This window comes from Musca vetustissima, unplaced genomic scaffold, assembly GCF_032173495.1.
Source record: "Musca vetustissima isolate MV318-11 ecotype Yass unplaced genomic scaffold, APGP_CSIRO_Mvet_v1 utg4091, whole genome shotgun sequence".
NCBI classification, from domain to species: domain Eukaryota; kingdom Metazoa; phylum Arthropoda; class Insecta; order Diptera; family Muscidae; genus Musca; species Musca vetustissima.
In genome coordinates this window covers 398,403-414,908 of record NW_026884591.1, presented here as the reverse complement: position 1 = coordinate 414,908, position 16,506 = coordinate 398,403, and the positions used below count along the sequence as shown (strand labels likewise).

At 35.7% G+C, this 16,506-nt stretch overlaps 4 protein-coding genes across 4 annotated transcripts; 3 read left to right on the top strand and 1 right to left on the bottom strand.

Moving 5' to 3' along the window:
• Positions 1–4,865: 4,865 nt before the first annotated feature.
• LOC133331621 (uncharacterized) lies at positions 4,866–5,344 on the top strand. The gene is made up of 2 exons (XM_061540004.1): positions 4,866–5,149; positions 5,215–5,344. The coding sequence occupies exons 1-2, from the start codon at positions 4,866–4,868 to the stop codon at positions 5,342–5,344; spliced, it is 414 nt and encodes a 137-aa protein (XP_061395988.1).
• A 3,434-nt stretch (positions 5,345–8,778) lies between these two features.
• Positions 8,779–9,339, top strand: LOC133331620 (uncharacterized). The gene is made up of 2 exons (XM_061540003.1): positions 8,779–8,990; positions 9,177–9,339. Exons 1-2 carry the CDS (start codon positions 8,779–8,781, stop codon positions 9,337–9,339), a joined length of 375 nt encoding a protein of 124 aa, XP_061395987.1.
• Positions 9,340–11,948: 2,609 nt separating this feature from the next.
• Positions 11,949–12,180, top strand: LOC133331619 (uncharacterized). The gene has a single exon (XM_061540002.1). The coding sequence runs from the start codon at positions 11,949–11,951 to the stop codon at positions 12,144–12,146; it is 198 nt and encodes a 65-aa protein (XP_061395986.1). The 3' UTR covers positions 12,147–12,180.
• A 2,070-nt stretch (positions 12,181–14,250) lies between these two features.
• Positions 14,251–14,946, bottom strand: LOC133331618 (uncharacterized). The gene is made up of 2 exons (XM_061540001.1): positions 14,522–14,946; positions 14,251–14,378 (listed from the first exon to the last, which is right to left on the bottom strand). The coding sequence occupies exons 1-2, from the start codon at positions 14,944–14,946 to the stop codon at positions 14,252–14,254; spliced, it is 552 nt and encodes a 183-aa protein (XP_061395985.1). The 3' UTR covers position 14,251.
• Between the last annotated feature and the right edge of the window lie 1,560 nt (positions 14,947–16,506).

Below are 16,506 nucleotides of genomic sequence, written 5' to 3'. Positions count from 1 at the left end.
TTGCCATACCTTCTTGGGCCTTCATAATCGTCGTTCAAATTGTAATAGACCAAATCGTGATTATAATGCTGTTGAATTTGAACGCAATGTGAAAATAAGTGCTCCCGAAGAAGAGAAGGAGGTAGAAAAGTAGTCGAAAATTAAAGAAAATAGAATCGATAATTTCTCACATTTCTCTCTATTCCCCCAACATCTCTCTAAATAGCAGAAAATTATACCGAAGTTAAAGACTGCAATTTATGCCCCCTCGATCCTGATACCAATGTGTTGTATACACGTCGCTATAAAATAAGAACCCCAATCTAGCACATCAGCTACGAGTAGTGGTCGACGCAATACACCACGCAAACGTCGCCACTATCGTACTTCCATTGAAAAGTGGCGACCCCTCAATGGCAGCATCTATTGTCCGAAGTGTGGTTGCCATAAATTGCCCTTGGTGGGACTAAAAATGAATTTCTAACCGAAAATTCCTGGTGTGCCTTCTGTATGCTCAATTGCTGGCCTCTGTGTTTGGATTTCTCCCTCCCACGAAGTTGAGCATTTGCATTGTTCCAATTGCCGTACCTTCTTCTTCGAATTGTGTTAGACCAAATCGTGATTATAATGCTGTTGAATTTGAACGCAATGTGAAAATAAGTGCTCCTGAAGAGGAGGAGGAGGTAGAAAAGAAGTCGAAAATTAAAGAAAATAGAAATATTTTTTTAAGGGTCCAAATGAGGCATAGATTTTTATACCCTACACAACTATGTTGTCAGGGTATGTGCAGCCTCAAGAATTTGTAACACCGTAAAATATTGATCCTAGACACACCTTTAAGTATACCGATTAGCTGAGTCGATCTAGACATGTGTAGCCGTCCGTCCGTCTGTCCATTATAATTTGTAAACACGATACAGGCCACAGTTATGGACCAATCTTCACGAAATTTTGCATGTAGGATGGGTACTGACCAATGAAGACCCCTATTGTTTTTGGTAAAGATCGGCTAATATTTAGGGGATGAAATGAACCAATAACTTTATTTTTGTCGGATTTTCTGGTCGCTCCAGAGGCCGCAATTATGGCCCAAACATCGCGACTTTTTACATGAAGAAGGGGATCGGGCCAAAGAAAAGGCATGCCTGTTTTGAGGAAGATTGGCCAATATTTAACGGGTCAAATGAACCCTGAGTCTGAACCTACTTTCACGAAACTTAGCACATACCATTTTGGACCTAATTCGGCACGATGTGCCAAAATTCGTGCAAATCGAATGATTTTCAGGGACTTTGGTGCACCATTTACCTAAAATCGGGCAAACCTATATATGGCAGCTAAATCTCAATCTGAACCGATTTTCAAGAAATTTTACACACATCATTCTAGACTCAATCCAGTACGCTATACCAAATTTTGTGGAAATCGGAAGATATATAGGGACCTTGGTATACCATTTACTTTTGTGTGAAAAATTACAAAATTTGTATTCTATAGCATATATGTTTACTCTTAAAGGATAGACCCGAGCAGTATATGGTATATCCAAGAGCAGCGGTTGACCTTTAAATTTATACCAATTATATTGTCGTATGTACTCGAATGTGGGAGTTACACTTAAATATTTAAGGGTGCTTCCGTATTCATATATTATTTAATAAACCATTACCACACTAGAGGGCGGAAATATAGCGCTGATCGCTTTGAAACATTCCGTGATGTTTGCTGATGATCAGAAAATAATATTGGGATGAAATGGACCGAAAACTTAATTTTTGTGGTATTTCGAGTCGTTCTACAGGCCACAACGGAAAGCCGAACATCACAACACAACCCACGGTGAAGGGAATCTGGACAAGTATTTAGATGGGTTGTACTGAATATTAGTAACATTTGTTGACCTCTAGTCGGTCAATAGGCTGCAAATATCGAGAAATATTGCTCAAGCTTAGAATATAGAACCACAAAAAGTTAGATTTTAGGGGAAGGTGTGTAGGGTATCATATGGTCGGCCCCGTCCGACTATACTGCTCCACTCACTGGTTTAAAATATGTTTTTAAGGGTCCACATGAGGCGTAGATTTTTTTAAAATATTTTTTTAAGTGCCCACATGAGGCTTAGATTTTATTAAATATTTATAAAATTCTCATTTGAAATTTTCCCCTCCCTGTTAACACTTTGCTACATAAATATAGTTTTTGTTATTGCTATTGTTGTTAATTTTATTTATTATAAATTCCGTCTTCATTATGCGTAATTGAGGTCTTTAATGACCTCACCCCCACACACACACACACATCAAACATAAGTTAATAAAATTAAAAAATATATATAAAGTTCATTGGGCTGTTGGTCTATTTCCCAGCGAACGCGCATAAAAGCAGCTTAACTCATCTCAGCTCTTGAAATTTATTGCGTTTATTACGAGCAGCCGTCACAAAAACAACAACAACATGGTTGGTAGTGGCGGTGGCACATATATTTTTGCGGCATCAAGTGTTCAACGATCGTTAACACAGAACAACACAGAACAGAAGTCAGTTCTCCGAAGCCATTTAATTATCTGTTTATTTTCCAGATGTCAGCTCTTGTGGCAGTAATTTTGTTGTCAGTGTCGAGGAAATGAATGAAATGTTGAAGCAAACAAAAAATTCCCTTCGCTTCATGATAGAGAAGAATTAGAAAATGTACTGAAAAAAATTATTTTAAAACCCAGTAAGGAAAGTAGTAAAGTCGTACTGGGCCGACTATATGATACTCTTCAGCACATTGGGTATATTCTACATATGTATCCTAACCGACGTCGCTTTTTCGTAGGAACATTGACATTGAAATTGAACGAAATTAAATCTAAATCTAACCCGATTTTCTCGAAACTTAACACACGAGCTATGGTAGGGACAGATTCTCATCTCAAAGGCACGAAAATCCCCATGAACATGCATAACAACAATTGTGTACCGCTTAACAAACTTTGGGTCTTTAGTGCACAATTTACATTAAATCGACGAAAATATATATGGTAGCTATATCTAAGTCTGAAGTAGGTTCACGAAACTTAGCACATACCATTCTGGACCTAATTCAGTACGCTATGCCAATATTCGTGCAAATCGAATGATTTTCAGCGACTTTGGCGCACCATTTACCTAAAATCGGGCAAATCTATATATGGGAGCTATATCTAAATCTGAACCGATTTTCACGAAACTTGACACACATCATTCTAGGCTCAATTCAGTACGCTATGCCAAATTTCGTGCAAATCGAAACATATATAGAGACTATGGTGCACTATTTACCTAAAATCGGAAGAAAATATATATGAGAGCTATATCTAAATCTGAACCGATTTTCAAGAAACTAAACACACGTTATTCTGGGTTTCATTCAGTACCCTATGCCAAATTTCGTGCAAATCTAAATATATAGAGGGACTTTGGTACACCATTTACATTAAATCGTACGAAACTATATATAGGGCCTATATCTAAATCTGAACCGATTTTCACGAAATTTAACGCATATCGTTCTAGACTTAATTCAGTACGCTATGCCAAAATTCGTGCAAATCGAATGATTTTCAGCGACTTTGGCGCACCATTTACCTAAAATCGGACGAAACTATATATGGAAGCTATATCTAAATCTAAACCGATTTTCCCGAAACTCACAACTCATCATTCTACACTCAATTCAGTACGCTATGCCAAATTTCGTGCAAATCGAAAGATATATAGGGACTTTGGTACACCATTTACATTAAATCGGACGATAATATATATGGGAGCTATATCTAAATCTGAACCGATTTTCACGAAATTTAACACACATCGTTCTAGATTTAATTCAGTACGCTATGCTAAATTTCGTTAAATCGAAGGATATATAAGGACTTTGGTGAACTATTTACCTAAAATCGGACGAAAATATATATGGGAGCTATATCTAAATCTGAACCGATTTTCAGGAAACTTAACACACCTCATTCTAGACCCAATTCAGTACGCTGAGCCAAATTTCGTGCAAATCGGAAGATATATAAGGACTTCGGTGCACCATTTATTTTAAATCGGACGAAATATTATATGGGAGCTATATCTAAATCGGAAACGATTTATACGAAATTTAACGCACATCGTTCTAGACTTAATTCAGTACGTTATGCCAAATTTCGTGCAAATCAAAGGATATAGAGGGGCTTTGGTGCACCATTTTCCTTAAATCGGACGAAAATATATATGAGAGCTATATCTAAATCGGAACCGATTTTTCCCAATTTCAATGGGATTCGTCCTTGGGCCAAATAAATGAGCTGTGTCAAGTTTCATCCAATTCGAATCAAAAGTGCGACCTGTACTTTGTTTACAATTTAACATGGACAGACAGACGGACGAACGGACAGGCGGACATGCATAAATCGACTTAAAAAGTGTTTCTATGCATATTCTCAAAAGGAACCCTGTGTCTATCTCGTTGCCTTTTGCCTGTTACAAACATATGCACAAAGGCATACTACCCTGTACCACAGTGTGGTGAAGGTTATAAAAATCCAAGCCTTTTGTAGTCCCTGAAAAAAACAATTAAAAAAAAAAATCCTTTCCTTAAAAAATATTTTTTCTCTTCCCGCAATAGAATTTATCTCTTAATTTTACTCTTTGTTTATAAATTTTGTTTACACCAAAATTTTTCTCACACACACCCACATTATTGGCTCATTAGAATTTTCCGTTTTTTTTCTTGAGATTAACATGAATTGTTCGTCAACATTTTCGATGTTAGTCTTATTCGATTATTTGCTGAATGTGGCAAAAGTGAAGTGAAATAAACGAGAACCGAAAAAAAAACAGAATCACAAAAAGAAAATAAATTCGAAAAAAAAAACATGACGCAGGCAGTGGCTGAGACCAATCCCAAACCCCCTCCAAACGTGGAAGTGGTGATCGATCGAAAGGCTCAAAAGGCCGCAGAGAAGATGTTGCGTTCCCAAAGGAATTTAGAAATCTATAATAATTTTGCAACACCCCTGGCCGGAACATTCCTCAATTTGCCCACAACACCGGCTGTGATACGCTGTCCCTCATGCGGAGTAAAGGGTATGAGTGAGGTGCATGTTGAGCCCAAGAAATGGGCCAAGAAGTGGAACAGTTTCTTTGGTTGTCTATTTGCGTAAGTTCGGCAAAATGCTTCAGAAGACATCATTAATGAAAATTCTCGATTTTCCTTCGTTCCAGCTCCCTGTGCTGTTGTTGTTGTTTCAATTATTCCGATCCCTGTGGCCAGTGTGACACAAATCATTATTGTAAAAATTGCAATTGTTATTATGGACGAGCGAAACGTAGACCACCAGCATTGGTAGCCTGAAACTAGGAGAGGTCAGAAGGTGGTGGTGGGAGTTGGACTTCAATGTGCCACACCAAGAAAAAAAACACAACATGAGGCCTGCAATTTCATTTCCCCAACTAAATGGTATTTTATTTAAATTAATTTCAAATTTCAATACACAACAAATTGCCAAAGTGTTGAAATATTCATCTCACGGTTCGAAAAGTATTTTTTGTTTACCCTTCCCAACATTATTTTTTTGTGTATAATTATAGTATATATATAAATAAATACATTTTATATGAAAAACAAAAACAACAACAACAAATGCCATATTTAAATATAGTAGCGAAAAAAAAACAAACACAAAATAGCGAACATGTGTATTAGGGTGTAACTGCAAATATAAAACAAAAAATTGGAAGTTGGTCTCGAGAATTTTTTTCATAGAAAACCCAGTAAGGAAAGTAGTAAAGTCGGACGGAGCCGACTATATGATACCCTTTACCACTTTCGATTCGCTAAAAATCGGATGATAATATATATGGGAGCTATATCTAAATCAGAACCGATTTCAATGAAACTTGACATACGTTGGACTGTCCTAACTTCACAACTTTGTGCCAAATTTCGCGCCATCCGAACTAAATTTGACTATTTGGTGCACAATTCGCTAAAAATCGGCCGATAATATATATGAAGCTATATCTAAATCTTAACCGATTTCATTAAAACTTGGCACAAGTTAAGCAATCCTAACGTCAGTACTTTGTACAAAATTTCGTGCCATTCGGCCTAAATTTGACACTTTGGTGCACAATTCACTAAAAATCGGACCAAAATATATATGTGGGAGCTACACCTAAATCTGAACCGATTTCAATAAAACTTGGCACACGTTAGACTGTCCTATCTTCAGTACGTTGTGCAAAATTTCGTGCCATTCGGCCAAAATTTGACTCTTTGGTGCACAATTCACTAAAAATCGGACGAAAATATAAATGGGAGCTATATCTAAATTTCAACCGATTTCAATGAAACTTGGCACACCTTAGGCTATCTATATTTTAGTCCGTTGTGCAAAATTTCGTGTCAATCGACCTAAATTTGACTCGTTGGTGCACCATTTTCTATAAATCGGACGAAATTATATATGGGAGCTATATCTAAATCTGAACCGATTTTTCCCAATTTCAATAGGGTTCGTCCTTGAGCCAAACAAATGGGATGTGCCAAATTTCATCCAATTCGGATCATAAATGCGACCTGTACTTTGTTTACAATTTATCATGAACAGACAGACGGACATACGGACGGACATGCATAAATCGACTTAAAAAGAACCATATGTCTATCTCGTTTCCTTTTGTCAGTTACAAACATATGCACAAAGACATAATAGGGTAAAGAGTATAAAAAAACGTATGGACCCTGATGATATTTTTCTATAGAAAAAAAATCGTCAGGACCCTGATGATGATATTTTTCTATACAAAAAAAATCGTCAGGACCCTGATGATGATATTTTTCTATAGGAAACAATTCGTCTTGACGCTGAAGATACTTTTTCATAGAAAAAAATAGTCAGGAAGGACCCTGATGATGACATTTTTCTATAGGAAACAAATCGTCTTGACCCTGAAGATACTTTTTCATAGAAATCGTCAGGACCCTGAAGTCTTCAATGTTGTTGTTTGAGCCTTGAAAAAATATTCCTTAAAAAATCCACGCCTTGTTGTGAGCCTTGAAAAAATATTCCTTAAAAAATCCACGCCTTGTTGTGAGCTTGAAAAAATATTCCTTAAAAAATCCACGCCTTGTTGTGAGCCTTGAAAAAATATTCCTTAAAAAATCCACGCCTTGTTGTGAGCCTTGAAAAAATATTCCTTAAAAAATCCACGCCTTGTTGGGTGCCTTGAAAAAATATTCCTTAAAAAATCCACGCCTTGTTGTGAGCCTTGAAAAAATATTCCTTAAAAAATCCACGCCTTGTGGAAGGAGGCTTGAAAAAATATTCTTTAAAAAATCCACGCCTTGTGGAAGGAGGCTTGAAAAAATATTCCTTAAAAAATCCACGCCTTGTTGGGTGCCTTGAAAAAATATTCCTTAAAAAATCCACGCCTTGTTGTGAGCCTTGAAAAAATATTCCTTAAAAAATTCACGCCTTGTTGTGAGCCTTGAAAAAATATTCCTTAAAAAATCCACGCCTTGTGGAAGGAGGCTTGAAAAAATATTCTTTAAAAAATCCACGCCTTGTGGAAGGAGGCTTGAAAAAATATTCTTTAAAAAATCCACGCATTGTGGAAGGAGGCATGAAAAAATATTCTTTAAAAAATCCATGCCTTGTTGTGAGCCTTGAAAAAATATTCCTTAAAAAATCCACGCCTTGTTGTGAGCCTTGAAAAAATATTCCTTAAAAAATCATCATATAGGTGCCTAAAAAAAATTCTTTAAAAATCTACGCCTGAGATAGTCTCTGAAAAATATTCTTTAAAAAATCCACGCCTCAGATAATCCCTGAGAAAATATTCTTTAAAAAATCCACCCCTCTGATAGTCCCTGCTTGAACAAATAATTCCTTAATAATTTTCCCTTTCCCGACCATACCCCATATATTTATCTGTCTCTGTCTGACCATGACCTTCAATTTTTATGGTAATTTTTGTATGCGTACTAGCCATTGACATTTGAGAGACTATATGATTAGTTTTTAATTATTACAAAATATGTTTCTTCCCCTGCTCTAAGATGATGCTCTCTTTCCCAATATTTCATATAATACAACAAATATATATGTAGAGAGAGAGAGAGCATCATATTCATATTCTAATTGGTATAGCAAACCAAATTATATATTAAAAAAAATATTTATTTATAAATGTGTGTAGCAATATTCAATGCATGCTCTCTTCTGAATAATAATAATAATCGCTCTCTCTCTCCATCCATCTCTTATAAATAACTGAACTAGAAACTCCTTTAAAAGTATGGTGTATCTCTGTGGTATTGCCTTCTCCTTGTACTCTTAATAATACTACCTCTCTCCTATCCCATAGAAATAACTGAGAGATAGAGGGAGAAATGAAACGCATTGATCTCTGTTGTGGTTGTTTTCCTTATTACTGTAAACTTTACTCTCTCCTCCATCACTTATAAATAAGTGAAAGGCATAGGCCGTTGTACACATAGAGAGAGCATATTGAGCTCTGTGGTATTTGTTGCTTTTCCTTTTTAATTACACTCCACCAGAGACACTCTGGTGTCTCTTCTAAGGTGGACAAACCGACAAATTCACGATGACAAACTCTGACTGTCGTAGAAGACGCGCAAAAAATATACACAAAATATTTTGTTTAGTCTACACCGGCGACGTTATTGTGTGAATAACAAAATAAAAATTGACAGAAAAATTAGCCGATTTTTTCGAATTTAAAGTTTAAACAAAAAAAAGACATCTCGAATTAACCACAAAAATGCCACTGACAAGAGAAAAACTCGACGAGGAAAAGAAACGACAAATGGATAATAATTATGCTACACCCTTGGCTGGAACCCATTTAAATTTGCCCAAGGAACCAACATCGATTCTGTGTCCCAGTTGTGGGGTAGATCAGCTGACAGAGGTCCACATTGAGCAGAAGAAATGGTCGACGACGTGTAATGATATTTATTCGGCATTGTTTTAGTAAGTACAGGAAATAAATGTGTAGGAAGTGTGTGTGAGTGTGTGAATGGTGTTAGGAGAGTGTGTGTGTGTGCATGGGGCGTAAACGTAATATTGTTAATCATACGTCACCGTTTCCAAAAATCACTGGAATTATTTTTTCTGTTTTTTTTTTTTTTTTGTTTCTTTTGTTTACATTTTTTATAGTGGTCTCTGCTGCTGTTTCTGTTTCGACTACAAGAAGTTGGTTAATCGCACAGATGTCAATCATTATTGTAAAAATTGCAGCTGCTATTTGGGCCGTGCGAAACGTGTACCACCGGTCAGAAGCCATCAGGGCAATCATTTGAGCAGCAAATATGGCAATTAATTAAGAAAAGTGGGTCATAAACGAAATTAATTTTTAAGAAATTTATTAAAAAAAAAACAAATATAAAAATTAAAAAAATATATAAATTTGAAATTTAATTATTTATTTGAATGCATTCCAACGAAGAAATAATAAAATGTCATTGCATTTCGAGGAAGAGATTTCTTGTGGAATTTATCGCATATATGGAAAATATTTTAAATGAATACGATGTCTCATAAATGATTCGTTATCCGTTGTCTTCAATTGATCTCAACAAAGCAGTCTTTCCACAGATCCCTCCTTGCAAATCATGCGTACTTAAAATTGCTAACATTTATAAATATGTAGCTACAAATCCCCAATATATATTCAATATTGGTCTAAATATATTTCCATTGTTTTGGGGCAAAATGATTAATGCGCTCCTTGGAACAATGCCAAAACATCGAGCAATGGGCAATGGGATTGATGGAACAGCAGCAAAAAAAGAACAAAATGATGTCAGAAAAGGTTTCAAGTGTACGAAGAAATGAAGACAATGCTGTATACCGACTCTTTTCGGGCAATTCTCCAAATGGGTTAGGAGAACATGGCTTTAAATTTCAAAAAAATATTTTTTAATATTCATTCATTTTCATTCATCAAATAGTGCACCAAAGTCCCCAAATATCCTTCGATTTCTACGAAATTTGGCATATCATTCTGAATTAAGCCTAGAACGACGTGTGTTAAATTTCCTGAAAATCGATTCAGATTTAGATATAGCTCCCATATAAATTTTTGTCCGATTTAAGGTAAATAGTGCACCAAAGTCCCCAAATATCCTTCGATTTCTACGAAATTTGGCATAGCATTCTAAATTAAGTTTAGAACGACGTGTGTTAAATTTCGTGAAAATCGGTTCAGATTTAGATATAGCTCCCATATATATTTTCGTCCGATTTAAGGTAAGTAGTGCACCAAAGTCCCCTATATTTCCTTCGATTTGCACGAAATTTGGCACAGCGTACTGAATTAAGTCTAGAACGATGTGTGTTAAATTTCGTGAAAATCGGTTCAGATTTAGATATAGCTCCCATATATATTTTCGTCCGATTTTATGTAAATGGCGCACCAAAGTCCCTACATATCCTTCGATTTGCACGAATTTTGGCAGAGCGCAATGAATTAATTCTAGAACGACGTGTGTTAAATTTTCTGAAAATCGATTCAGATTTAGATATAGCTCCCATATATATCTTCGTCCGATTTTGGGTAAATAGTGCACCAAAGTCCCTATATATCCTTCGATTTGCACGAAATTTGGCACTGCTTATTGAATGAAGTCTAGAACGATGTGTGTTATATTTCGTGAAAATCGGTTCAAATATAGATATAGCTCCCATATTCATTTTCGTCCGATTTAAGGTAAATAGTGCATCAAAGTCCATATATATCTTTCGATTAAGACGAAATTTGTCACAGCGTAATAAATTATGTCTGGAACGATGTGTGTTAAATTTCGTGAAAATCGGTTCAGATTTAGATATATCTCCCATATATATTTTCGTCCGATTTTATGTAAATGGTGCACCAAAGTCTCTATATATCTTTCGATTTTCAAATTCGAAATTTGGGATAGCGTACTGAGTTAAGTCTACAAAGATATATGTTAAATTTCATGAAAATCGATTCAGATTTAGATATAGCTCCCATATATTTTCATCCGATTTAAGGTAAATAGTACACCAAAGTCCCCATATATACTTCGATTTCTACGAAATTTGGCATAGCATAGTAAAGAACATTTTTTCAAGGGTCATATGAGGCGTGGATTTGTAAAGAACATTTTTTCAAGGGTCATATGAGGCGTGGATTTGTAAAGAACATTTTTTCAAGGGTCATATGAGGCGTGGATTTGTAAAGAACATTTTTTCAAGGGTCATATGATTTCAAGGGTCATATGAGGCGTGGATTTGTAAAGAACATTTTTTCAAGGGTCATATGAGGCGTGGATTTGTAAAGAACATTTTTTCAAGGGTCATATGAGGCGTGGATTTCTTAAAGAATATTTTTTCAAGGGTCATATGAGGCGTGGATTTCTTAAAGAATATTTTTTCACAAATTTTAATTAGTTTATCAACAATCCAATTAGATTCTCAAATAGATTCTTAATAAGAATCTATATATTTATTTCGTATTTATTTTTTCCTCTCTAATCCATTTGGTTCTCAGTAGAGTAAATTCTCTTTACCGTCTCTTAAAAATTTACTACACCACAAACAAACAAAAAAATCGAAATTTTCACGATTCACAGACCAATTTTCATGTCACAGTATTTCATAGAACGTTTATCCCAAAACACACTACGCATTCCGTTGGCGATCAAGACAGTGAGAAGACGATCACTCCCCAACAACAACCACTTGCAAGTAAGCAAAACAAACAAAATAATTTTTTTCTTCTTTCTTTTCTTCTTCTTCCTTTTCCCATAATATTATGTAGTTGTTGTTTTTGTTTTTATTACTGCAATAATTAAACAAAATTCAAATGATTTCATCCATTCATCTACGTCAAGGTTGTGTGTTAGTCACTGACTCTCATCCGTTCGTTCCGTCGTTCGTTCGCTCGATTCCGTGCTCGACATTATGGTAGCTACAGATGCCACTACCCCACCCCCTGTTTACTTTGCCGTTGGCCCCAAGCCACACGAAGTCTGCTGCCCCTATTGTAAACAAAAGGGTAAAACAATCACGAGACGTTTCCTCTTGAGCTGCTGCATGCGTCGCCAGTATTGTTCCTCGTGCGGTGAATATTTGGGCACCTATAGACGTCCAAAGTTGTAGGAGAATTTTTGCGAAATATTTTGATATATATTTTTTCTAAAATATTTAATATAATTTTGTATACATAAATATAATACATATTTTAATAAATTATTAACGATGCGGATTTTTAATTATGAATAAGATGTGGAAGCTTGAAAAAATATTCTTTTGAAATACACGCATTGTTTCGACTCAAAAAAAAAATATTCCTTAAAAAATCCTATATATCTTTGGATTTGCACGAAATTTGGCATAGCGTAATGAATTAATGTGCAAAGTTTCGTGAAAATCGGTTCTGATTTAGATAAAGCTTCCATATATAGATTCGCCCGATTTTAGGAAAATAGTCCACTAAAGTCCCTATAGGTCTTTCGATTTGCACGAATTTTGGCATAGCGTACTGACATAAGTCTAGAATGATCTGTGCAAAGATTCGGTTCAGATTTAAATATAGCTCCCATATATAGTTTCCCCCGATTTAAGGTAAATGGTATACCAAAGCCCCTATATGTCTTTCGATTTGCACGAAATTTGGCATAGCGTATTGAATAAAGCCTAGAATAATATGTGTTAAGTTTCTTGAAAATCGGTTCAGATTTAGATATAGCTAGCATATATATTTTCGTCCGATTTAAGGTAAATGGTGTACCAAAGTCCCTATGTATCGTTCGATTTGCACGAAATTTGGCACAGCGTAATGAATAAGATCTAGAATGATGTATGTTAAGTTTCGTGAAAATCGGTTAAGATTTAGATATAGCTCTCATATATAAATCTTCGTCCGATTTAAGGTAAATGGTGTATCAAAGTCCCTATATATCTTTCGATTTGCACGAAATTTGGCACAGTGTAATGAATAGGGTCTAGAACGATGTGTGCAAAGTTTCGTGAAAATCGGTTAAGATTTAGATATAACTCCCATATATATTTCTTCCGATTTAAGGTAAATGGTGTACCAAAGCCCCTATATATGCTTCGATTTGCATGAAATTGTGCGTAACGTACTGAATTGAGCCTATAGTGAAGTATACCAAGTTTCGTGGAAATCGGTGAAAATTTAGATATAGCTGCCTTATATATTTTCGTCCGATTTTATGTAAATGGTGCACCAAAGTCCCTATATATCTTTCGATATGCACGAAATTTGGCATAACGTATAGAATTGCGCCTAGAATGATGTCTACCAAGTTTCGTGATAATCGATTCAGATTTAGATATAGCTCCCATATATAGTTTCGCCTGATTTTATGTAAATAGTCCACTAAAGTCCCTATAGATCTTTCGATTTCCACGGAATTTGGCATAACGTACAGAATTGAGCCTAGATTGATGTCTGTCAAGTTTCGTGAAAACGGTCCAGTTTTAGATATAGCTCCCATATATATCTTCATCCGATTTAAGGTAAATGGTGTATAAAAGTCACTATATATCTTTCGATTTGCACGAAATTTGGCGTAACGTACTGAATTGAGCCTATAGTCATGTCTGCCAAGTTTCGTGAAAATCAGTCCAAATTTAGATATAAATCCAATATATATTTTTGTCCGATTTTATGTAAATGGTGCACCAAAGTCCCTATATATCTTTCGATTTGCACGAAATTTAGCATGGCGTACTGAAATAAGTCTAGAATGATGTGTGTTAAGTTTCGTGAAAATCGGTTCAGATTTAGATATAGCTCCCATATATATTTTCGTCCGATTTTATGTAATTGGTGCACCAAAGTCCCTATATATCTTTCTGGAATGATGTTGCTAAGCTTCGTGAAAAGATCCATAGCTAAGCCGATTGACACAACGTATTGAAGTAATATAAATTAGCCTCTGGCAAGTTGCTCTGAAATCGGTTCAGATACAGATATATAACAAAAACGCGACGTCTGTTAGGATACATACGTAGAATATACCCAAAGTGGTGGAGGGTATCATATAGTCGGCCCAGTCCGACTTTACTACTTTCCTTATTGGTTTTATTTATTACAGGTATATAATTTTTATGTATTATTATAGTCCATAGATAGTTTTAAAATGTTCGCTTTTTATTTAATTAATTATTTTATTTCGTTTTTTTTTATTCGTTACAAAAAATATGTTCGTTTTATATTACAAATCACCTTAACCCGGTCATATCGCTTTCCTTATTTTACCCAATTTACCGCCACACTGGCTGCAGTACAGGCCATTTGTGTGCCATTCACTGTTGCAGCCACACCAAGTGCAAAGACAGCACAGCCAAAATATCGGAAATATGCTGAAAGACAAAAAACGAAAAAAACAACAATGAAAAAATATCCGATATTTTGAAATAAACACTTTCACCACTGTCATCACAACAATTCATTTTTCACACTCTCTCCCCACCTATCCATCTATTTTTTTTCTCTTCCGACTTACCACGACAACAACGATAAACAACAAGTGGCATCTTTACAGGTGGCGCCACGCATCACACAGGCATTGGCATTTTGATTACACAGCGGACATTTGATTTTATACGAAGAGGGACCGACAGCGTAATAGCGAACCCTTGGTTTCTCTTCCTTTGCCGAGCGGGTACTTTGTAATTGATTGATTTTTACCGGTGATGCCACCTCAGTCTCATCGATATAGGGTAAATCAATGTCTGTGGCTCCCTCAACTATGCCATTTTCTCCCTCGCTGACAACAACTAAATTTGCCACAACATTCCCATTCGCGCTGTCACCACCTTTTGCCGGTACAAGCCGCAATTTGATGGGACTTTGTTTGACATCGACTTCGGTTGGGCCATCCAACAATGGCGACACGTGTTGTTGCTGCTGTTGCTTCTGCTGATCCATACTGTTAAAGTTGCACGCGTTTACTAACCCCCGAGTAGAACAATTACTGGTCACGAAGTGTACTGGGGCCACAATTGGGGCAAGTTAAACAGAACAAAAAAAAATTGCATAGATCAGAGGCAGAGAAAATATTACTCTCTGGAATATCAGGCAGGTTTATTTGTTTATGAGAGAGAGCGAGGGAGGAAAATGTGGCCATTGCAAAAAAAGCGAATGAGTACCGTTTGGGAAGAAGAGATCTATCTCTCTTTCTCTTCACATAGAATAGAGAATGCTGCCCAAGTGCTAAGAGAATGAAAATCGATGTCTGCGAATATATAGGTCTGACGTATGTGGTATTAACTGTGTGCCTAAAAGTGAAAATGATGTTGTTCTATTTTTGTTCGTGTCGTGACAAGCGAATATGCCACGAGTACAAATGTACCAGAGAAATATTCGATGGTCGTATTTCTGAGAATTTAATTAAGCAAATTAACTGTGCATCACTCTCCCACACTTTGGGAGCAATGCGTGAGATCATTACTATGGAATTTATAAAGAGAATTACAACGTTACAGGCAGAACATGGAGAAAATTAATAATAAATATTAAATCGTTGAAGTAAAAAACTGTCAAGGGCCAAATCAAAAAAAAAAAGTTCGAAAAGTAGCAAAGACGAACTGGGCCGACTATATGATACCCTTCACCACTTTGGGTATATTTTAAATATGTATCCTAAAAGACGTCGCTTTTTCGAAGGAACATTGACATGAAATTCAACGAACTTAAATATGCGATCTTAATCTACCTATTATATGCAACCTATTCTAAATTTTGTAAACAGATTTAAAGCAAACTTTACACCAGATATTTGGTACGCCTCACTGTTTAAAATTTTATATCAAACCATTGATTATTTAGTGCACAATAAACACGAATAGGTCGAATTCATATATGGAAGCAGCGCTATATCTAAATCTGAACCGATTTCAAGGAAACTTGCAGAGATTAATTTATATTAACTTCAGTAAGTTGTCTCCATCTGCCTAGGAATAGGTCTTCAGTGCACCATTTACTTATAATCGGACGAAAGTATATATAGGAGCTACATGTAAATCTGAACCGATTTCAAGAAAACTAGGCACACGAAAGTTTTTAATAACAAACGTTGGGTCTTTAGGGCACAATTTAGGTTAAATCGGACGAAAATATATATGTGAGCCATATCTAAATCTGAACCGATTTTCATGAAACTTAACACACATTATTCTGGACCTAATTCAGCACCCTATGCCAAATTTCGTGCAAGTCGAAAGATATATAGGGACCTTGGTACACCATTTACCTGAAATCGGACGGAAATATATATGGAAGCTATATCTAAATTTGAACCGATTTTCTTGAAACTTAGCACACATCATTCTGGGCCTAATACAGTACCCTATGTCAAATTTCGTGCAAATCAAAAAATATATAGGGACTTTGGTACACCATTTACCTGAAATCGGAAGAAAATATTTATGGGAGTTATATCTAAATCTGAACCGATTTTCAGGATACATCAGCACACATCATTCTGGA